The 23998-nt window shown below is 51.8% G+C and overlaps 1 protein-coding gene across 1 annotated transcript; it reads right to left on the reverse strand.

The window, feature by feature from the left end:
* Positions 1-6530: 6530 nt before the first annotated feature.
* On the reverse strand, positions 6531-22085 carry LOC120982258 (ephrin-A4-like). The gene is made up of 6 exons (XM_040412273.1): positions 21955-22085; positions 9868-10160; positions 7504-7572; positions 7342-7416; positions 7024-7266; positions 6531-6767 (listed from the first exon to the last, which is right to left on the reverse strand). Exons 1-5 carry the CDS (start codon positions 22056-22058, stop codon positions 7175-7177), a joined length of 633 nt encoding a protein of 210 aa, XP_040268207.1. The 5' UTR covers positions 22059-22085; the 3' UTR covers positions 6531-6767; positions 7024-7174.
* Between the last annotated feature and the right edge of the window lie 1913 nt (positions 22086-23998).

The following is a 23998-nucleotide window of genomic DNA, read 5'->3' on the forward strand; positions in this document are numbered from 1 at the left end:
CTGGACGAGTCTGGTATCTGTACGGAGGAGAAGACGGGTCTGTGCTGCCTTCTACTGGACGAGTCTGGTATCTGTACGGAGGAGAAGACGGGTCTGTGCTGCCCTCTACTGGACGAGTCTGGTATCTGTACGGAGAAGACGGGTCTGTGCTGCCCTCTACTGGACGAGTCTGGTATCTGTGCGGAGGAGAAGACGGGTCTGTGCTGCCCTCTACTGGACAGGTCTGGTATCTGTGCGGAGGAGAAGACTGGTGTGTGCTGCCCTCTACTGGACGGGTCTGGTATCTGTGCGGAGGAGAAGACGGGTCTGTGCTGCCCTCTACTGGACGGGTCTGGTATCTGTACGGAGGAGAAGACGGGTGTGTGCTGCCCTCTACTGGACAGGTCTGGTGTCTGTGCGGAGGAGAAGACGGGTCTGTGCTGCCCTCTACTGGACGAGTCTGGTATCTGTGCGGAGAGAAGACGGGTGTGTGCGCTGCCCTCTACTGGACAGGTCTGGTATCTGTGCGGAGGAGAAGACTGGTGTGTGCTGCCCGCTACTGGACGAGTCTGGTATCTGTGCGGAGGAGAAGACTGGTGTGTGCTGCCCTCTACTGGACGAGTCTGGTATCTGTACGGAGGAGAAGACGGGTCTGTGCTGCCCTCTACTGGACGAGTCTGGTATCTGTGCGGAGGAGAAGACGGGTCTGTGCTGCCCTCTACTGGACGAGTCTGGTATCTGTGCGGAGGAGAAGACTGGTGTGTGCTGCCCTCTACTGGACGGGTCTGGTATCTGTACGGAGGAGAAGACGGGTGTGTGCTGCCCTCTACTGGACGGGTCTGGTATCTGTGCGGAGGAGAAGACGGGTCTGTGCTGCCCTCTACTGGACAGGTCTGGTATCTGTGCGGAGGAGAAGACTGGTGTGTGCTGCCCTCTACTGGACGAGGCTGGTATCTGTGCGGAGGAGAAGACGGGTCTGTGCTGCCCGCTACTGGACGAGTCTGGTATCTGTACGGAGGAGAAGACGGGTCTGTGCTGCCCTCTACTGGACGGGTCTGGTATCTGTGCGGAGGAGAAGACGGGTCTGTGCTGCCCTCTACTGGACGAGTCTGGTATCTGTACGGAGGAGAAGACGAGTCTGGTATCTGTACGGAGAAGACGGGTCTGTGCTGCCCTCTACTGGACGAGTCTGGTATCTGTGCGGAGGAGAAGACGGGTCTGTGCTGCCCTCTACTGGACGGGTCTGGTATCTGTGCGGAGGAGAAGACGGGTCTGTGCTGCCCTCTACTGGACGGGTCTGGTGTCTGTGCGGAGGAGAAGACGGGTCTGTGCTGCCCTCTACTGGACGGGTCTGGTATCTGTGCGGAGGAGAAGACGGGTCTGTGCTGCCCTCTACTGGTCTGGTATCTGTACGGAGGAGAAGACGGGTGTGTGCTGCCCTCTACTGGACAGGTCTGGTATCTGTGCGGAGGAGAAGACGGGTCTGTGCTGCCCTCTACTGGACGAGTCTGGTATCTGTACGGAGGAGAAGACGGGTCTGTGCTGCCCTCTACTGGACGAGTCTGGTATCTGTACGGAGAAGACGGGTCTGTGCTGCCCTCTACTGGACGAGTCTGGTATCTGTGCGGAGGAGAAGACGGGTCTGTGCTGCCCTCTACTGGACAGGTCTGGTATCTGTGCGGAGGAGAAGACTGGTGTGTGCTGCCCTCTACTGGACGGGTCTGGTATCTGTACGGAGGAGAAGACGGGTCTGTGCTGCCCGCTACTGGACGAGTCTGGTATCTGTGCGGAGGAGAGGACAGGTGTGTGCTGCCCTCTACTGGACGGGTCTGGTATCTCTACGGAGGAGAGGACGGGTGTGCGCTGCCCTCTACTGGACGGGTCTGGTATCTGTACGGAGGAGAGGACGGGTCTGTGCTGCCCTCTACTGGACGGGTCTGGTATCTGTACGGAGGAGAAGACGGGTGTGTGCTGCCCTCTACTGGACGGGTCTGGTATCTGTGCGGAGGAGAAGACTGGTGTGTGCTGCCCTCTACTGGACGAGTCTGGTATCTGTGCGGAGCAGAGGACGGGTGTGTGCTGCCCTCTACTGGACGGGTCTGGTATCTGTGCGGAGGAGAAGACGGGTCTGTGCTGCCCTCTACTGGACGGGTCTGGTATCTGTGCGGAGGAGAAGACGGGTCTGTGCTGCCCTCTACTGGACGGGTCTGGTATCTGTGCGGAGAAGAAGACGGGTCTGTGCTGCCCTCTACTGGACAGGTCTGGTATCTGTGCGGAGGAGAAGACTGGTGTGTGCTGCCCTCTACTGGACGAGTCTGGTATCTGTGCGGAGGAGAAGACGGGTCTGTGCTGCCCGCTACTGGACGAGTCTGGTATCTGTACGGAGGAGAAGACGGGTCTGTGCTGCCCTCTACTGGACGGGTCTGGTATCTGTGCGGAGGAGAAGACGGGTCTGTGCTGCCCTCTACTGGACGAGTCTGGTATCTGTGCGGAGGAGAGGACGGGTGTGTGCTGCCCTCTACTGGACGGGTCTGGTATCTGTGCGGAGGAGAAGACGGGTCTGTGCTGCCCTCTACTGGACGGGTCTGGTATCTGTACGGAGGAGAAGACGGGTGTGTGCTGCCCTCTACTGGACAGGTCTGGTATCTGTGCGGAGGAGAAGACGGGTCTGTGCTGCCTTCTACTGGACGAGTCTGGTATCTGTACGGAGGAGAAGACGGGTCTGTGCTGCCTTCTACTGGACGAGTCTGGTATCTGTACGGAGGAGAAGACGGGTCTGTGCTGCCCTCTACTGGACGAGTCTGGTATCTGTACGGAGAAGACGGGTCTGTGCTGCCCTCTACTGGACGAGTCTGGTATCTGTGCGGAGGAGAAGACGGGTCTGTGCTGCCCTCTACTGGACAGGTCTGGTATCTGTGCGGAGGAGAAGACTGGTGTGTGCTGCCCTCTACTGGACGGGTCTGGTATCTGTGCGGAGGAGAAGACGGGTCTGTGCTGCCCTCTACTGGACGGGTCTGGTATCTGTACGGAGGAGAAGACGGGTGTGTGCTGCCCTCTACTGGACAGGTCTGGTGTCTGTGCGGAGGAGAAGACGGGTCTGTGCTGCCCTCTACTGGACGAGTCTGGTATCTGTGCGGAGGAGAAGACGGGTGTGTGCGCTGCCCTCTACTGGACAGGTCTGGTATCTGTGCGGAGGAGAAGACTGGTGTGTGCTGCCCGCTACTGGACGAGTCTGGTATCTGTGCGGAGGAGAAGACTGGTGTGTGCTGCCCTCTACTGGACGAGTCTGGTATCTGTACGGAGGAGAAGACGGGTCTGTGCTGCCCTCTACTGGACGAGTCTGGTATCTGTGCGGAGGAGAAGACGGGTCTGTGCTGCCCTCTACTGGACGGGTCTGGTATCTGTGCGGAGGAGAAGACTGGTGTGTGCTGCCCTCTACTGGACGGGTCTGGTATCTGTACGGAGGAGAAGACGGGTGTGTGCTGCCCTCTACTGGACGAGTCTGGTATCTGTACGGAGGAGAAGACGGGTCTGTGCTGCCCTCTACTGGACGGGTCTGGTATCTGTGCGGAGGAGAGGACGGGTGTGTGCTGCCCTCTACTGGACGGGTCTGGTATCTGTGCGGAGGAGAAGACGGGTCTGTGCTGCCCTCTACTGGACGGGTCTGGTATCTGTACGGAGGAGAAGACGGGTGTGTGCTGCCCTCTACTGGACAGGTCTGGTATCTGTGCGGAGGAGAAGACGGGTCTGTGCTGCCCTCTACTGGACGAGTCTGGTATCTGTACAGGGAGAAGACGGGTCTGTGCTGCCCTCTACTGGACGGGTCTGGTATCTGTGCGGAGGAGAAGACGGGTGTGTGCTGTCCTCTACTGGACGGGTCTGGTATCTGTGCGGAGGAGAAGACGGGTCTGTGCTGCCCTCTACTGTACGGAGGAGAAGACGGGTGTGTGCTGCCCTCTACTGGACGAGTCTGGTATCTGTGCGGAGGAGAAGACGGGTCTGTGCTGCCCTCTACTGGACGAGTCTGGTATCTGTACAGGGGAGAAGACGGGTCTGTGCTGCCCTCTACTGGACGGGTCTGGTATCTGTGCGGAGGAGAAGACGGGTGTGTGCTGTCCTCTACTGGACGGGTCTGGTATCTGTGCGGAGGAGAAGACGGGTCTGTGCTGCCCTCTACTGTACGGAGGAGAAGACGGGTGTGTGCTGCCCTCTACTGGACGAGTCTGGTATCTGTGCGGAGGAGAAGACGGGTCTGTGCTGCCCGCTACTGGACGGGTCTGGTATCTGTGCGGAGGAGAAGACGGGTGTGTGCTGCCCTCTACTGGACGGGTCTGGTATCTGTGCGGAGGAGAAGACGGGTCTGTGCTGCCCTCTACTGGACGAGTCTGGTATCTGTGCGGAGAAGACGGGTGTGTGCTGTCCTCTACTGGACGGGTCTGGTATCTGTGCGGAGGAAGACGGGTGTGTGCTGCCCTCTACTGGACGAGTCTGGTATCTGTGCGGAGGAGAAGACGGGTCTGGTATCTGTACGGAGAGAAGACTGGTGTGCTGCCCTCTACTGGACGGGTCTGGTATCTGTGCGGAGGAGAAGACGGGTCTGTGCTGCCCTCTACTGGACGAGTCTGGTATCTGTGCGGAGAAGACGGGTCTGTGCGCTGCCCTCTACTGGACAGGTCTGGTATCTGTGCGGAGGAGAAGACGGGTGTGTGCTGTCCTCTACTGGACGGGTCTGGTATCTGTGCGGAGGAGAAGACGGGTCTGTGCTGCCCTCACTGTACGGAGGAGAAGACGGGTGTGTGCTGCCCTCTACTGGACGAGTCTGGTATCTGTGCGGAGGAGAAGACGGGTCTGTGCTGCCCGCTACTGGACGGGTCTGGTATCTGTGCGGAGGAGAAGACGGGTGTGTGCTGCCCTCTACTGGACGGGTCTGGTATCTGTGCGGAGGAGAAGACGGGTCTGTGCTGCCCTCTACTGGACGAGTCTGGTATCTGTGCGGAGAAGACGGGTGTGTGCTGTCCTCTACTGGACGGGTCTGGTATCTGTGCGGAGGAGAAGACGGGTGTGTGCTGCCCTCTACTGGACGAGTCTGGTATCTGTGCGGAGGAGAAGACGGGTCTGGTATCTGTACGGAGGAGAAGACTGGTGTGTGCTGCCCTCTACTGGACGGGTCTGGTATCTGTGCGGAGGAGAAGACGGGTCTGTGCTGCCCTCTACTGGACGAGTCTGGTATCTGTGCGGAGAAGACGGGTCTGTGCGCTGCCCTCTACTGGACAGGTCTGGTATCTGTGCGGAGGAGAAGACGGGTGTGTGCTGTCCCTACTGGACGGGTCTGGTATCTGTGCGGAGGAGAAGACGGGTCTGTGCTGCCCTCTACTGTACGGAGGAGAAGACGGGTGTGTGCTGCCCTCTACTGGACGAGTCTGGTATCTGTGCGGAGGAGAAGACGGGTCTGTGCTGCCCTCTACTGGACGGGTCTGGTATCTGTGCGGAGGAGAAGGCGGGTGTGCTGCCCTCTACTGGACGGGTCTGGTATCTGTGCGGAGGAGAAGACGGGTCTGTGCTGCCCTCTACTGGACGAGTCTGGTATCTGTGCGGAGAAGACGGGTGTGTGCTGTCCTCTACTGGACGGGTCTGGTATCTGTGCGGAGGAGAAGACGGGTGTGTGCTGCCCTCTACTGGACGAGTCTGGTATCTGTGCGGAGGAGAAGACGGGTCTGGTATCTGTACGGAGGAGAAGACTGGTGTGTGCTGCCCTCTACTGGACGGGTCTGGTATCTGTGCGGAGGAGAAGACGGGTCTGTGCTGCCCTCTACTGGACGAGTCTGGTATCTGTGCGGAGAAGACGGGTGTGTGCTGTCCTCTACTGGACGAGTCTGGTATCTGTGCGGAGGAGAAGACCGGTCTGTGCTGCCCTCTACTGGACGAGTCTGGTACGTGTTCATGCAGCAGTCTGGAGCTCGTTCATACAGACGGGACATGAATTAGCAGCAGGGCTCGTGTTGTCTCAGGCGGTATTGGCGCTGATGAATGCGATGCAACCAGACTGCCCCGTGGCCTCCGGCACCGCTGCATGAAGATATGCACATACATGTACACAGTGTCGGACTCACAAGTACAATTCATTCAGGGAGCCCACCGTACACAGACGCTACAAGAGGACTGATTCTGGGGGGTGGCGGCCTCTGGACCTAGATCTGACCCTGCCGATGCCTCTATAATTATAGACCGGATCGTCTACACTGCGGTTTTGGAGATGCTGTGCTGCTGGACTGGGGGCCCACCTTCCTCGGGGGATTGGGGGAGAAGCGGACGAGTACCATGCCACGTCTGTAGTATCTGCGACTGCAGCGCCCTCTGCTGTACAGGCGCTCACACCGCAGCTTCAGTCACAGGCAAAGCTCCAACCTGCAGGGATACGGAAACAGCACAGCACTCCAAGGTGCATTGTAATAATCCTGCAGCACATTGCACCACAGAACATCATTTTCCTGAAGCACATCATTCCATTATGCATTGTAATAATCCTGCAGCACATTGCACCAAAAAACGGATCAGTGGCTAATCTTTTATTTTCCACACAATTTCTGACGTAAATCATAAAATCCTGAAATCTTCACAGAAGACAGAAAAGCCCCCAGTGTGGGGGAGGGGCAGCTGCCATATATCTGGGGGTCCTCATCTCAGCATCTCGTCTTCAGTCCTGGGGGCCCGGACCACCGAACACCTCCTGTCCCCTCGACAAACTCTGATCCAGGTCCAGAAAGGAAATCGTGGAGGAGTTACGTGGCCTGAAACAAAGGTCAGCAGACGGTCAGTCCACGCGAGGCTATCAGCCATTTCAGGGTGCACTTCAAACCCTCATCAACTACCATATCTCTGCTTGCTGTCAGTGGGTGGGGGAACAGTTACCTTTCCAATCCATCCTCTCGTCTAGGATGATCACCTACACTGTAACAAACCCACAACTGTCAGCAGGCCAAGGTGAATGCTTCCATTCAGTGACGGTAAGCAGAGATATGTGAACAGGTGAGTCATGGCACCTACCTGGCGGGAGATCGGAGGCGCAAGGTTCGGGGGTCTTTCACTACTCGTTCCGTAATAACGTGTTCAGGAGCCATCAGTGCTGCTGGGAACTCCGTCTACAGGAAGAGTGCGGGGCCCCACGGTCCAGGAGGAAGGGCCCGAGACCCCAGCGTCAGCACCAGAGGAAGATGAGACATAGAGTTAGGAGGAGGACGGAGGAGGTGAGGGGCCCGGCTGAGGAGTTTCCACTCTGCCTCCGGGAATCTGCAAGAAACATAGAACATTGAGGTCGGGGGCCACAGTATCCATATATGCTGTGCACCAAGAACGGCTACTTACCGCCCTGAGAGGGTGACCTCCTGCCAGGTTCCCCGCCCCGAGGCTGTGACTTGGGGACCTCCGTGACGGGCCGGCCTGCAGGAGAAAGACAAAAACAGAGGTCACCCCCCCAAAACTAGTAATGACCCCCATGTAATGCCATTGACCCCAGGAGGCACTTACTTGTGGGCCGACAGCAGACCGTCACGCGGAGCCTCTGACATTTACCTACACTGCCCTCGTCCGGGACCGCTGCAAGAGAGGAGATGGCGTTATATGACCTATATACCACTGGGGGCACCATCAGGCCTCTACAGACCACATCAGGCCTCTATACCACCAGGGGGCGCAGTCCAGCCTAGATATACAGATGACACCAGATATAACATGTATATAATCTATATACCACCAGGGGGCGCAGTCCAGCCTAGATATACAGATGACACCAAATATAACACATACATATAATCTATATACCACCAGGGGGCTCAGTCCAGCCTAGATATACAGATGACACCAGATATAACATGTATATAATCTATATACCACCAGGGGGCGCAGTCCAGCCTCTATATACAGATGACACCAGATATAACATGTATATAATCTATATACCACCAAGGGGCGCAGTCCAGCCTAGATATACAGATGACACCAGATATAACATGTATATAATCTATATACCACCAGGGGGCGCAGTCCAGCCTCTATATACAGATGACACCAGATATAACATGTATATAATCTATATACCACCAGGGGCACAGTCCAGCCTCTATATACAGATGACACCAGATATAACATGTATATAATCTATATACCACCAGGGGGCGCAGTCCAGCCTAGATATACAGATGACACCAGATATAACATGTATATAATCTATATACCACCAGGGGGCAGTCCAGCCTCTATATACAGATGACACCAGATATAACATGTATATAATCTATATACCACCAGGGGGCGCAGTCCAGCCTAGATACAGATGACACCAGATATAACATGTATATAATCTATATACCACCAGGGGGCGCAGTCCAGCCTCTATATACAGATGACACCAGATATAACATGTATATATCTATATACCACCAGGGGCGCAGTCCAGCCTCTATATACAGATGACACCAAATATAACATGTATATAATCTATATACCACCAGGGGGCACAGTCCAGCCTCTATATACAGATGACACCAAATATAACACATACATATAATCTATATACCACCAGGGGGCACAGTCCAGCCTCTATATACAGATGACACCAGATATAACATGTATATAATCTATATACCACCATGGGGCACAGTCCAGCCTAGATATACAGATGACACCAGATCTAACATACATATAAACTATATACCACCAGGGGGCGCACAGTCCAGCCTAGATATACAGATGACACTCGATATAACATGTATATAATCTATATACCACCAGGGGGCGCTGTCTGGATTCTATATACAGATGACACCAGATATAACATGTATATAATCTATATACCACCAGGAGATGTCTGGCCTCTATATACAGATGACACCAGATATAACATGTATATAATCTATATACCACCAGGGGGCGCAGTCCAGCCTAGATATACAGATGACACCAGATATAACAATATAATCTATATACCACCATGGGGCACAGTCCAGCCTAGATATACAGATGACACCAGATCTAACATACATATAATCTATATACCACCAGGGGGCGCACAGTCCAGCCTAATATACAGATGACACTCGATATAACATGTATATAATCTATATACCACCAGGGGGCGCTGTCTGGATTCTATACAGATGACACCAGATATAACATGTATATAATCTATATACCACCAGGGGCACAGTCCAGCCTATATACGGATGACACCAGATATAACATGTATATAATCTATATACCACCATGGGGCACAGTCCAGCCTAGATATACAGATGACACTCGATATAACATGTATATAATCTATATACCACCAGGGGGCACTGTCTGGATTCTATATACAGATGACACCAGATATAACATGTATATAATCTATATACCACCAGGAGATGTCTGGCCTCTATATACAGATGACACCAGATATAACATGTATATAATCTATATACCACCAGGGGGCGCAGTCCAGCCTAGATATACAGATGACACCAGATATAACATGTATATAATCTATATACCACCAGGGGGCGCAGTCCAGCCTCTATATACAGATGACACCAATAAACACATACATATAATCTATATACCACCAGGGGGCACAGTCCAGCCTCTATATACAGATGACACCAGATATAACACATACATATAATCTATATACCACCAGGAGGAGATATCTGGCCTCTATATACAGATGACTAAGATATAACATGTATATAATCTATATACCACCAGGGGGCACAGTCCAGCCTCTATATACAGAGGACACCAGATATAACATGTATATAATCTATATACCACCAGGAGGAGATGTCTGGCCTCGATATACAAATGGTACTTACATCACATCAGGTTTATCGAGGGGGGGGTACAGCTACTTACAGATGTAGTAATAGTCTTGTCCCGCATGGAACTCGAACCCCAGAGAATATGGGGAAAATCTGTGGATCTTCTCGGAGAAATAGATGGGCCCGGCGGGAGCGTGCGGCCGGTTACATGGCCACCGTTTGTGGGACGCAGGGGTCGTGTAGCAGCCCTCATAACCCTCACGGTCCACTATATACAGCATAAAGTTCTCAGTTTGCTCTACAGGAACCTGGAGCTCATAGTGCGGACAATAGATGTCCAAGTAATCGTTAATGGCCACCTGCACCGTGTAGTCCTCCTTCAGGAACCTGCGAGGGACAAAAAAAAAGTAGTCAATGACAGTGCAAAGGGGGCAGAGGGCAGACTGGAATACTACAGAAGTTTAAAGGCAGAAGAATTCCTAAGGGAGAGGAAAGAGACTGGGGATTCCCAAAGGGAGCAGAGGGCCTCTGTAGGAGGTGAGTTAAATAGGGGAGACACATGGAGGGTTTTACAAGGGGAGGAGTGAGACATAGGGCTTCCCGACAGGACCAATGAGATTGGCAGGGACGGATGGATGCTTGGCTCAAAACAGACCAGAAGACTTCAGGACAAGTTTACCCCAATTACCCACCTCAGATATCAGAAGTTATTATCCCTCTGATCATGTCACACCAATCCCTCTTCCGAGGAGGCCGTGGGCATCCAGCCTCCATAGTAGAAAACCATGACTGAGGGTACCAAATAAGGAAGATACTCATTTAGGCCAAGGCAGCGAACATCAGACCAGTGGAAATCCGTCCTTTGGTCTTACGAGTCCATATGAGTATTTTGGCTGTAATTGCTAGTAGCGAAGGTGAATGGACCCCATAGTGAAGAATGAAGGGTGCAACAGAGTGTGGGATGGGGACAATGCTGGAACTGAGGACACACCTAACTAGCTACTATGGTATTCTTCCACCATAACTGGTGCGCATCAACAGGACAAAACCCACCTCCAGGTTGGATAGCAGGGTGACGGGGCTGTGTCACATGACCCGACTATGGATGGAGAGGCCAGAAACTGACATCTGTCCTGCCTTCCTCCTGGGTGGCAACCACATTGAGTTCGAAGGCACAGGGCAGCTTCTGAAGAACATGAGACAGCTTTGTCACGTTGACCTCCACCAGATTTGTTCTGAAATCTGTAAATTTAAGAAACCCAAAAAACTCTTCTAGAAGAAATGGTTTCTGAATCCCTCAGCATTGCATTTATTATAAAAATTTAGCTCACAAGTCATTACTAAAAAGCACCCAGCTGACACAAGCACCCACCGCCTGGCCCTGCTCTCACACGTTATGTTCGCAGGGCGTACAGCCAGGGAGTAAATATTTGTACAAGGAACTTGTATGCGAAAGAGGAATGTGTAAGAGTTCAGAAGGAACACGACAGGCAAGTAACACACCCCTGACTACAAATCCCAGCACGCCCTGAATACAACTATTGGATCATAAGTTTCCTGAGGAGCAGGTCTACAAACCTACACAATGGCGGCAGAAGTCTGTATGCCGAATGCCTCAAAACATCCAGAAGATGACCTGGAAACCTCACAACCAGTGATGACACGATTAAAAAGAACGCAGATGTGTCCCCAAATCCTAACCATCCAAAAATCAGATGTTCCTATGAACCTTCTGTCCTGTTATTGAGAAGGAAAGGGTCAGACCTCACTACAAGGCTGAGGCAGATGTCCTTCTATGGCCATCAAGACCATCCCATGTGACCGACGGAGTTTGGGCTCCTCCACCTTAGGGGTTCTATTCATAAGACCAAAGCAGAGGAAAATGGACAATTTCAACCCTAACAGTTTGTCAAGTGAAAAAAACATTTAGATGACTGATGATGACGACATGTTGCCCAAGGTCAGTTATGGTCAGTGTGAATGGCTTTGTCGGTTGGTAGATCAACCATCAACCTTCTAATGTTTATGGTCACCTTAAGGAAAAACTTCCTCGGTCTTTTATGACCATACACAAGAACTCTGACTTCATAAATGCCAACACCAGCCCCACCCATGGCACAACGCCACATTACACGCGCCTTGCAGGTGTGGATTGATGAGCAGACAGCATGACCCTGCAAGGAATGAGCAGACAATGGAGCTGTTGTCCCCACTGTCGTCATTGGCGGAGGGTAGAGAAGTGGTGAGGCGATGGACGTTACTGGGACCTGCCTTGCAGAGCTGACACGAGGGAGGGATGGTGGCTCCAGGTGTCATGTTTAGCCGGCACAAACCATTCATGTAAAGTTCGAGAATTGTTTCTTTGAAGTTCCAGACATAAGAGCGCAGGGCGTTGGAGCACAAGAACATGGAGGTGTCACACCACTAACTACAGAAGACCCTGCAAATGCCCAACTTCACAACCTCCTGACATGGATTGTCTGAGGTCGCCTCTACGGCCTGAAGCAGAAACTGCAAATCTACAAGACAAGGAAAAGAGAAAGAAAAATGTGCTCCCCATGGAGGAGAGCTTCATTACAATCAGATCTGGCTAAACCAGGCACGGGGGAGGGGAACAGACGAGGGGGAGGGGGCCCGCACCAGCAAGAGCAATCTACATTCTTATAAAACACAAGGGGAAGGTTCAGACTGAGACATCTGAAGAAAAATGTGAAATATTGTTATTAAAAAGGTCAGAGTGTCAAATACACGTCTCATCTACACGTGATCTCTATATAATCCTCACACGTCTCTTCCTCATGTGACCACAGCTCTATATAATCCTCACACGTCTCTTCTTCATGTGACCACAGCTCTATATAATCCTCACATGTCTCTTCTTCATGTGACCACAGCTCTATATAATCCTCACATATCCTTCTTCATGTGACCACAGCTCTATATAATCCTCCACACGTCTCTTCATGTGACCACAGCTCTATATAATCCTCACACGTCTCTTCATGTGACCACAGCTCTATATAATCCTCACACGTCTCTTCTTCTTCATGTGACCACAGCTCTATATAATCCTCACACGTCTCTTCCTCATGTGACCACAGCTCTATATAATCCTCACACGTCTCTTCTTCATGTGACCACAGCTCTATATAATCCTCACACGTCTCTTCCTCATGTGACCACAGCTCTATATAATCCTCACACGTCTCTTCTTCATGTGACCACAGCTCTATATAATCCTCACACGTCTCTTCTTCATGTGACCACAGCTCTATATAATCCTCACATATCTCTTCTTCATGTGACCACAGCTCTATATAATCCTCACATATCTCTTCTTCATGTGACCACAGCTCTATATAATCCTCACACTTCTCTTCATGTGACCACAGCTCTATATAATCCTCACACGTCTCTTCATTGTGACCACAGCTCTATATAATCCTCACACGTCTCTTCTTCTTCATGTGACCACAGCTCTATATAATCCTCACACGTCTCTTCCTCATGTGACCACAGCTCTATACAATCCTCACACGTCTCTTCTTCATGTGACCACAGCTCTATATAATCCTCACATGTCTCTTCATATGACTACAGCTCTATATAATCCTCACACGTCTCTTCTTCTTCATGTGACCACAGCTCTATATAATCCTCACACGTCTCTTCTTCGATGTGACCACAGCTCTATATAATCCTCACACGTCTCTTCTTTATGTGACCACAGCTCTATATAATCCTCAACAACGTCTCTTCATGGTGCCACAGCTCTATATAATCCTCACACGTCTCTTCTTCATGTGACCACAGCTCTATATAATCCTCACACGTCTCTCTTCATGTGACCACAGCTCTATATAATCCACACACGTCTCTTCCTCATGTGACCAACAGCTCTATTAAATCCTCACACGTCTCTTCTTCATGTGACACAGCTCTATATAATCCTCACACGTCTCTTCTTCATGTGACCACAGCTCTATATAATCCTCACACGTCTCTTCTTCTTCATGTGACCACAGCTCTATATAATCCTCACACGTCTCTTCTTCTTCATGTGACCACAGCTCTATATAATCCTCACACGTCTCTTCTTCTTCTTCTTCATGTGACCACAGCTCTATATAATCCTCACACGTCTCTTCATATGACCACAGCTCTATATAATCCTCACACGTCTCTTCTTCTTCATGTGACCACAGCTCTATATAATCCTCACACGTCTCTTCTTCATGTGACCACAGCTCTATATAATCCTCACATCTCTCTTCTTCTTCTCATGTGACCACAGCTCTATATAATCCTCACACGTCTCTTCTTCATGTGACCACAGCTCTATATAATCCTCACACGTCTCTCATATGACCACAGCTCTATATAATCCTCATATGTCTCTTCATGTGACCACAGCTCTATATAATCCTCACACGTCTCTTCTTCATGTGACCACAGTTCTATATAATCCTCACACGTCTCTTCTTCTTCTTCTTCTTCATGTGACCACAGCTCTATATAATCCTCACACGTCTCTTCATATGACCACAGCTCTATATAATCCTCATATGTCTCTTCATGTGACCACAGCTCTATATAATCCTCACACGTCTCTTCTTCATGTGACCACAGTTCTATATAATCCTCACACGTCTCTTCTTCTTCTTCTTCATGTGACCACAGCTCTATATAATCCCTCACACGTCTCTTCATATGACCACAGCTCTATATAATCCTCACATGTCTCTTCTTCTTCATGTGACCACAGCTCTATATAATCCTCACACGTCTCTTCTTCATGTGACCACAGCTCTATATAATCCTCACATCTCTCTTCTTCTTCATGTGACCACAGCTCTATATAATCCTCACACGTCTCTTCATATGACCACAGCTCTATATAAATCCTCATATGGTCTCTTCATGTGACCACAGCTCTATATAATCCTCACTCGTCTCTTCTTCTTCATGTGACCACAGCTCTATATAATCCTCACACGTCTCTTCTTCTTCATGTGACCACAGCTCTATATAATCCTCACACGTCTCTTCTTCATGTGACCACAGCTCTATATAATCCTCACACGTCTCTTCATATGACCACAGCTCTATATAATCCTCATATGTCTCTTCATGTGACCACAGCTCTATATAATCCTCACACGTCTCTTCTTCTTCATGTGACCACAGCTCTATATAATCCTCACACGTCTCTTCTTCTTCATGTGACCACAGATCTATAATCCTCACATATCTCTTCATGTGACCACAGCGCTATATAATCCTCACATCTCTCTTCTTCTTCTTCATGTGACCACAGCTTATATAATCCTCACACGTCTCTTCTTCATGTGACCACAGCTCTATATAATCCTCACATGTCTCTTTTTCATGTGACCACAGCTCTATATAATCCTCACTCGACTCTCTTCTTCTTCATGTGACCACAGCTCTATATATTCCTCACACGTCTCTTCTTCTTCATGTGACCACAGCTCAATATAATCCTCACACGTCTCTTCTTCATGTGACCACAGCTCTATATAATCCTCACACGTCTCTTCTTCTTCATGTGACCACAGCTCTATATAATCCTCACACGTCTTCTTCTTCTTCATGTGACCACAGCTCTATATAATCCTCACACGTCTCTTCTTCATGTGACCACAGCTCTATATAATCCTCACACGTCTCTTCATGTGACCACAGCTCTATATAATCTCACAACGTCTCTTCTTCATGTGACCACAGCTCTATATAATCCTCACACGTCTCTTCTTCTTCATGTGACCACAGCTCTATATAATCCTCGAAGTCTCTTCTTCTTCATGTGACCACAGCTCAATATAATCCTCACACGACTCTTCTCATGTGACCACAGCCTCTATATAATACTCACACGTCTCTTCTTCATGTGACCACAGCTCAAATAAATCCTCACACGTCTCTTCTTCATGTAACCACAGATCTATATAATCCTCACACGTCTCTTCTTCTTCAGTGGACCACAGCTCTATATAATCCTCACACGTCTCTTCTTCTTCATGTGACCACAGCTCTAGATAATCCTTACACGTCTCTTCTTCATGTGACCACAGCTCTATATAATCCTCACACGTCTCTTCTTCTTCATGTGACCACAGCTGTATATAATCCTCACACGTCTCTTCTTCATGTGACCACAGCTCTATATAATCCTCACACGTCTCTTCTTCATGTGACCACAGCTCTATATAATCCTCACACGTCTCTTCTTCATGTGATCACAGCTCAATATAATCTCACATCACGTCTCTTCTTCATGTGACCACAGCTCTATATAATACTCACACGTCTCTTCTTCATGTGACCACAGCTCAATATAATCCTCACACTCTCCTTCTTCATGTGACCACAGCTCTATATAATCCTCACATGTCTCTTCTTCTTCATGTGACACAGCTCTATATAATCCTCACACGTCTCTTCTTCTTCATGTGACCACAGCTCTAGATAATCCTTACACGTCTCTTCTTCATGTGACCACAGCTCTATATAATCCTCACACGTCTCTTCTTCTTCATGTGACCACAGCTGTATATAATCCTCACACGTCTCTTCTTCATGTGACCACAGCTCTATATAATCCTCACACGTCTCTTCTTCATGTGACCACAGCTCTATATAATCCTCACACGTCTCTTCTTCATGTGACCACAGCTCTATATAATCCTCACACATCTCTTCATGTGACCACAGACCCAGAAAACTATACATTCAACCACCAGACGGAGGCCACAAACACATGTGAAGGTGTGGAAGCTTCTGGCATGACTTAGGGCTTCTGGCCCTGAAGACGAGACTTTCTCGCACATCACCTTCTAATGACTGATGGCACAGTCCTGGAAAGCCAGGAGGGCGACCCATAATCTGCCCATTAACAAGCGCTGACACAGCGAGTTCACGGGTCACATGTTTCAATCACTGTAACGTCTTCCCATGTAAACCCTTCCACTGATTGAAAGATCACCATCGGAGGCTCATTAGCGCAGTGATCGCAACTGTTCTCAGGACATACAAGTCATAATTGTCAGCATGTTTACATGGGGCAATGATTGGGAATGAATGATCACTTGGGCAACGGTTGCTCTATGGAGCCTTTCCTTGACACTATGTACAGTCTCCTTTAGAGCGCTCTATGGAGACTTTCCTTGACCCTACGTACAGTCTCCTTCAGAGCGCTCTATGGAGCCTTTCCTTGACCCTACATACAGTCTCCTTTAGAGCGCTCTATGGAGCCTTTCCTTGACCCTATGTACAGTCTCCTTTAGAGCGCTCTATGGAGCCTTTCCTTGACCCTACGTACAGTCTCCTTTAGAGCGTTCTATGGAGCCTTTCCTTGACCCTACATACAGTCTCCTTTAGAGCGTTCTATGGAGCCTTTCCTTGACCCTACGTACAGTCTCCTTTAGAGCGTTCTATGGAGCCTTTCCTTGACCCTACATACAGTCTCCTTTAGAGCGTTCTATGGAGCCTTTCCTTGACCCTACGTACAGTCTCCTTTAGAGCGTTCTATGGAGCCTTTCTTGACACTATGTACAGTCTCCTTTAGAGCGTTCTATGGAGCCTTTCCTTGACCCTACGTACAGTCTCCTTTAGAGCGCTCTATGGAGCCTTTCCTTGACACTATGTACAGTCTCCTTCAGAGCGCTCTATGGAGCCTTTCCTTGACACTATGTACAGTCTCCTTCAGAGCGCTCTATGGAGCCTTTCCTTGACCCTACGTACAGTCTCCTTTAGAGCGCTCTATGGAGACTTTCCTTGACCCTACGTACAGTCTCCTTCAGAGCGCTCTATGGAGCCTTTCCTTGACCCTACGTACAGTCTCCTTTAGAGCGCTCTATGGAAGCTTTTCTGGACCTCGTGTACAGGTGCCTTTAGAGTGCTCTATGGAGACCTGATGTCCCTAGACCATCTGTGGGAGCTTCGGGGGCTAGACCATATGAGAGATCCGCAGCGGGGGGCCCAGTTGGCACCACCACTATCACAAAGCACCATGACATCTCAATACAAATGTTTCTACGAGTGGCAAGTAGGATATGGCACTGCATGGAAGGGACCAATCACAACCACCACTGACCACACAACTGACACCAACTTCAGAAAGACACACCTCACGTCCCAGCACTGCTCGGAACAAGGGCCAAAACATTGATGTCTGGATGGATCGCAGGGAAAAAAAGAAAAAACATAAAACCCATACCCTGCAGAGTACACAGAATCAGGGGCCCCATGCAAAGCTGTCCTCACACCGAGGGGCCCAGCTGGAAACAACATGCACATCTGGTAACTATGAGCCCCACAAACAGCCCCCTGAGCTGTCACTGCAGCCAAATTGGCTGTCACCCAGCGCTGCCACCATGAGACAAGACCAGCCACAGGACTACAACTCCCAGCATGGCCTGCCGCTCATACAGCACAAAGATAAAGTTAGGAAACAAGCAGAGCTGGCGGCAGGGTGCAGAGCCAAGATAAACAGCGCCATCCATCCACGCCGCAGCCTGCGAGACGGCAAAACACAGCCCGCTCCAACATAAGCACAGGGGCCGCTGCCCAGAAAAACAAGCCCTTCCTGGAGGAGGGGAGGGGCATCGGCTCCTGGGGGCTCCGAACCTGATATAGGGGAGCCCACTGCTACAGACAATAGGGGGGCTGGGAAATGATATTCAGCTTCCAGGGCTAAGCCCCCTCTGGTTCTCATTAAAGCCTAAGCCCTCTAACAAAGGGGTGGGGGAGGGAGACAGAGTCACCAGATACAGTGTTAAGGGGTGGGGGAGCGGAAGAAAGCAGATACAGTGAGGGGTAGATAGTGTGTGTGTGTGTGTGTGTGTAAGGGGGGGGGAAGACGGCAGATACAGTGTGTGTGTGTGTGTTTAGGGGGGAGACGGCAGATACAGTGTGTGTGTGTAGGGGGGAGACGGCAGATACAGTGTGTGTGTGTGTGTGTAGGGGGAGACGGCAGATACAGTGTGTGTGTGTAGGGGGGAGACGGCAGATACAGTGTGTGTGTGTAGGGGGGAGACGGCAGATACAGTATGTGTGTGTAGGGGGGAGACGGCAGATACAGTGTGTGTGTAGGGGGGGAGACGGCAGATACAGTGTGTGTGTAGGGGGGAGGACGGCAGATCAGTGTGTGTGTAGGGGGAGACGGCAGATACAGTGTGTGTGTGTGTGTAGGGGGGAGACGGCAGATACAGTGTGTGTGTGTAGGGGGAGACGGCAGATACAGTGTGTGTGTGTAGGGGGGAGACGGCAGATACAGTGTGTGTGTGTAGGGGGGAGACGGCAGATACAGTGTGTGTGGTGGGGGGGGAGACGGCAGATACAGTGTGTATGTGTAGGGGGGAGACGGCAGATACAGTGTGTGTGTAGAGGGGAGACGGCAGATACAGTGTGTGTGTAGGGGGAGACGGCAGATACAGTGTGTGTGTAGGGGGGAGACGGCAGATACAGTGTGTGTGTAGGGGGGAGACGGCAGATACAGTGTGTGTGTAGGGGGAGACGGCAGATACAGTGTGTGTGTCCGTCAGTATAGGGGGGAGACGGCAGATACAGTGTGTGTGTGTAGGGGGAGACGGCAGATACAGTGTGTGTGTAGGGGGGAGACGGCAGATACAGTGTGTTGTAGGGGGGAGACGGCAGATACAGTGTGTGTGTGTGTGTGTGTAGAAGGAGACGGCAGATACAGTGTGTGTGTGTGTGTGTGTGTGTGGGGGAGACGGCAGATACAGTGTGTGTGTGTAGGGGGGAGACGGCAGATACAGTGTGTGTGTAGGGGGAGACGGCAGATACAGTGTGTGTGTGTAGGGGGAGACGGCAGATACAGTGTGTGTGGGGGGAGACGGCAGATACAGTGTGTGTGTGTGGGGGGGAGGCGGCAGATACAGTGTGTGTGTGTGTAGGGGGGAGACGGCAGATACAGTGTGTGTGTGTGTAGGGGAGACGGCCAGATACAGTGTGTGTGTGTGTAGGGGGGAGACGGCAGATACAGTGTGTGTGTGTGTAGGGGGGGAGACGGCAGATACAGTGTGTGTGTGTGTAGGGGGGAGACGGCAGATACAGTGTGTGTGTGTGTAGGGGGGAGACGGCAGATACAGTGTGTGTGTGTAGGGGGGAGACGGCAGATACAGTGTGTGTGTATAGGGGGGAGACGGCAGATACAGTGTGTGTGTGTAGGGGGGAGACGGCAGATACAGTGTGTGTGTATAGGGGGGGAGACGGCAGATACAGTGTGTGTGTGTAGGGGGGAGACGGCAGATACAGTATGTGTGTGTGTGTGTAGGGGGAGACGGCAGATACAGTGTGTGTGTAGGGGGGAGACGGCAGATACAGTGTGTGTGTAGGGGGGAGACGGCAGATACAGTGTGTGTGTAGGGGGAGACGGCAGATACAGTGTGTGTGTAGGGGGGAGACGGCAGATACAGTGTGTGTGTAGGGGGGAGACGGCAGATACAGTGTGTGTGTGTAGGGGGGAGACGGCAGATACAGTGTGTGTGTGTGTAGGGGGGAGACGGCAGATACAGTGTGTGTGCGTAGGGGGGAGACGGCAGATACAGTGTGTGTAGGGGGGAGACGGCAGATACAGTGTGTGTGTAGGGGGAGAGGCAGATACAGTGTGTGTGTAGGGGGGAGACGGCAGATACAGTGTGTGTGTAGGGGGGAGACGGCAGATACAGTGTGTGTGTGTAGGGGGGAGACGGCAGATACAGTATGTGTGTGTGTGTGGAGGGGGAGACGGCAGATACAGTGTGTGTGTAGGGGGAGACGGCAGATACAGTGTGTGTGTAGGGGGAGACGGCAGATACAGTGTGTGTGTAGGGGGGAGACGGCAGATACAGTGTGTGTAGGGGGGAGACGGCAGATACAGTGTGTGTGTAGGGGGAGAGGCAGATACAGTGTGTGTGTAGGGGGGAGACGGCAGATACAGTGTGTGTGTGTAGGGGGGGAGACGGCAGATACAGTGTGTGTGTGTAGGGGGGAGACGGCAGATACAGTGTGTGTGTGTAGGGGGGAGACGGCAGATACAGTGTGTGTGTGTAGGGGGGAGACGGCAGATACAGTGTGTATGTGTAGGGGGGAGACGGCAGATACAGTGTGTGTGTAGGGGGGAGACGGCAGATACAGTGTGTGTGTAGGGGGGAGACGGCAGATACAGTGTGTGTGTGTAGGGGGGGAGACGGCAGATACAGTGTGTGTGTAGGGGGGGAGACGGCAGATACAGTGTGTGTGTGTGTAGGGGGGGAGACGGCAGATACAGTGTGTGTGTAAGGGGGAGACGGCAGATACAGTGTGTGTGTAGGGGGGAGACGGCAGATACAGTGTGTGTGTAGGGGGGAGACGGCAGATACAGTGTGTGTGTAGGGGGGAGACGGCAGATACAGTGTGTGTGTAGGGGGGAGACGGCAGATACAGTGTGTGTGTAGGGGGAGACGGCAGATACAGTGTGTGTGTAGGGGGAGACGGCAGATACAGTGTGTGTGTGTAGGGGGGAGACGGCAGATACAGTGTGTGTGTAGGGGGGAGACGGCAGATACAGTGTGTGTGTAGGGGGGAGACGGCAGATACAGTGTGTGTGTAGGGGGGGTACGGCAAGATACAGTGTGTGTGTAGGGGGAGACGGCAGATACAGTGTGTGTGTAGGGGGGAGACGGCAGATCAGTGTGTGTGTGTAGGGGGGGAGACGGCAGATACAGTGTGTGTAGGGGGGGAGTACGGCAGATACAGTATGTGTGTAGGGGGGAGACGGCAGATACAGTGTGTGTGTAGGGGGAGACGGCAGATACAGTGTGTGTGTAGGGGGGAGACGGCAGATACAGTGTGTGTGTAGGGGGAGACGGCAGATACAGTGTGTGTGTAGGGGGGGAGACGTGCAGATACAGTGTGTGTGTGTAGGGGGAGACGGTCAGATACAGTGTGTGTAGGGGGGAGACGGCAGATACAGTATGTGTGTGTGTGTGTGTCCGTCAGTATGGGGGGGGGGGGGGCACAGTAAACCACTCGGGGGGGGGGGGGGGGGGGGGGGGGGGGGGGGGGGGGGGGGGGGGGGGGGGGGGGGGGGGGGGGGGGGGGGGGGGGGGCACAACCAGTACATTACGGGGGGGGGGGGGGGGGGCCCATTGGGCCTCTCGGGCTCGCGCTCTCTGACCTGGGGTTGCTAGAGTTCCAGTGCACGGCGTGGTGCAGGCTCCGGGCCGGGCTCAGCCGCTCCAGCAGGGCGCACAGACACAGCAGGAGCCCCGGGCCCCTCATCTCTCGGCCGCCGCTTCTCTCTGGGCGGAGGAGTCTCTCAGCAAACTGCAAAGGTACCGGCCCCGCCCACAGGGGCGCAGCTCCAGCCAATCAGCGCCGCCGCCCACAGCCGCTCTACTACAAAGTCTCAGACAAAGTAAAGCTCGGCAATTAACCCGTCACTGCCCGGGCCGCCGCGAGCGAAACACTAACCCCCCCCCCACACACACAACCCCGAAACAATACAGAGCGCCCCGAAACAACACAGAGCTCCCCGAAACTACACAACACAGAGCTCCCCGAAACTACACAACACAGAGCTCCCCGAAACTACACAACACAGAGATCCCCGAAACTACACAACACAGAGCTCCCCGAAACTACACAATCCACAGCTCCCCGAAACTACACAACACAGAGCTCCCCGAAACTACACAACACAGAGATCCCCGAAACTACACAACACAGAGCTCCCCGAAACTACACAATCCACAGCTCCCCGAAACTACACAACACAGAGCTCCCCGAAACTACACAACACAGAGCTCCCCGAAACTACACAACACAGAGCTCCCCGAAACTACACAACACAGAGATCCCCGAAACTACACAACACAGAGCTCCCCGAAACTACACAACACAGAGCTCCCCGAAACTACACAACACAGAGCTCCCCGAAACTACACAACACAGAGCTCCCCGAAACTACACAACCCACAGCTCCCCGAAACTACACAACCCACAGCTCCCCGAAACTACACAACACAGAGCTCCCCGAAACTACACAACACAGAGATCCCCGAAACGACACAACTCAGAGATCCCCGAAACGACACAACTCAGAGATCCCCGAAACGACACAACTCAGAGATCCCCGAAACGACACAACTCAGAGATCCCCGAAACTACACAACACAGAGCTCCCCGAAACTACACAACCCACAGCTCCCCGAAACTACACAACCCACAGCTCCCCGAAACTACACAACACAGAGATCCCCGAAACTACACAACTCAGAGATCCCCGAAACGACACAACTCAGAGATCCCCGAAACGACACAACTCAGAGATCCCCGAAACGACACAACTCAGAGATCCCCGAAACTACACAACACAGAGATCCCCGAAACTATACAACACAGAGCTCCCCGAAACTACACAACACAGAGATCCCCGAAACTACACAACACAGAGATCCTCGAAACTACACAACACAGAGATCCTCGAAACTACACAACTCAGAGATCCCCGAAACTACACGACACAGAGATCCCCGAAACTACACGACACAGAGATCCCCGAAACTACACAACACAGAGATCCCCGGAACTACACAACTCTCTCTCTCCAGACTCCTCCATACACATGCACTCTCAGTACAGCTGACAGCTCTCTCTCCAGACTCCTCCATACACATGCACACTCAGTACAGCTGACAGCTCTCTCTCTCTCTCCAGACTCCCCCATACACATGCACACTCAGTACAGCTGACAGCTCTCTCTCTCCAGACTCCCTCATACACATGCACTCTCAGTACAGCTGACAGCTCTCTCTCCAGACTCCTCCATACACATGCACTCTCAGTACAGCTGACAGCTCTCTCTCCAGACTCCTCCATACACATGCACTCTCAGTACAGCTGACAGCTCTCTCTCCAGACTCCCCCATACACATGCACTCAGTACAGCTGACAGCTCTCTCTCCAGACTCCCCCATACACATGCACTCTCAGTACAGCTGACAGCTCTCTCTCCAGACTCCTCCATACACATGCACTCTCAGTACAGCTGACAGCTCTCTCTCCAGACTCCTCCATACACATGCACTCTCAGTACAGCTGACAGCTCTCTCTCCAGACTCCTCCATACACATGCACTCTCAGTACAGCTGACAGCTCTCTCTCCAGACTCCTCCATACACATGCACTCTCAGTACAGCTGACAGCTCTCTCCCCAGACT

The sequence above is a fragment of the Bufo bufo genome, chromosome 11, assembly GCF_905171765.1.
Source record: "Bufo bufo chromosome 11, aBufBuf1.1, whole genome shotgun sequence".
Lineage (NCBI taxonomy): Eukaryota > Metazoa > Chordata > Amphibia > Anura > Bufonidae > Bufo > Bufo bufo.

What these genes read in the sequence shown, in the direction of transcription:
- LOC120982258 (XM_040412273.1), bottom strand. Translation starts at nt 22,058, where the DNA reads ATGAGGGGCCCGGGGCTCCTGCTGTGTCTGTGCGCCCTGCTGGAGCGG. An exon ending in ACAAGACTATTACTACATCT is followed by an intron (nt 7,573 to 9,867) that starts GTAAGTAGCTGT and finishes CCTCTCTTGCAG; the next exon opens with CGGTCCCGGACGAGGGCAGT. An exon ending in GGTCTGCTGTCGGCCCACAA is followed by an intron (nt 7,417 to 7,503) that starts GTAAGTGCCTCC and finishes TTTCTCCTGCAG; the next exon opens with GCCGGCCCGTCACGGAGGTC.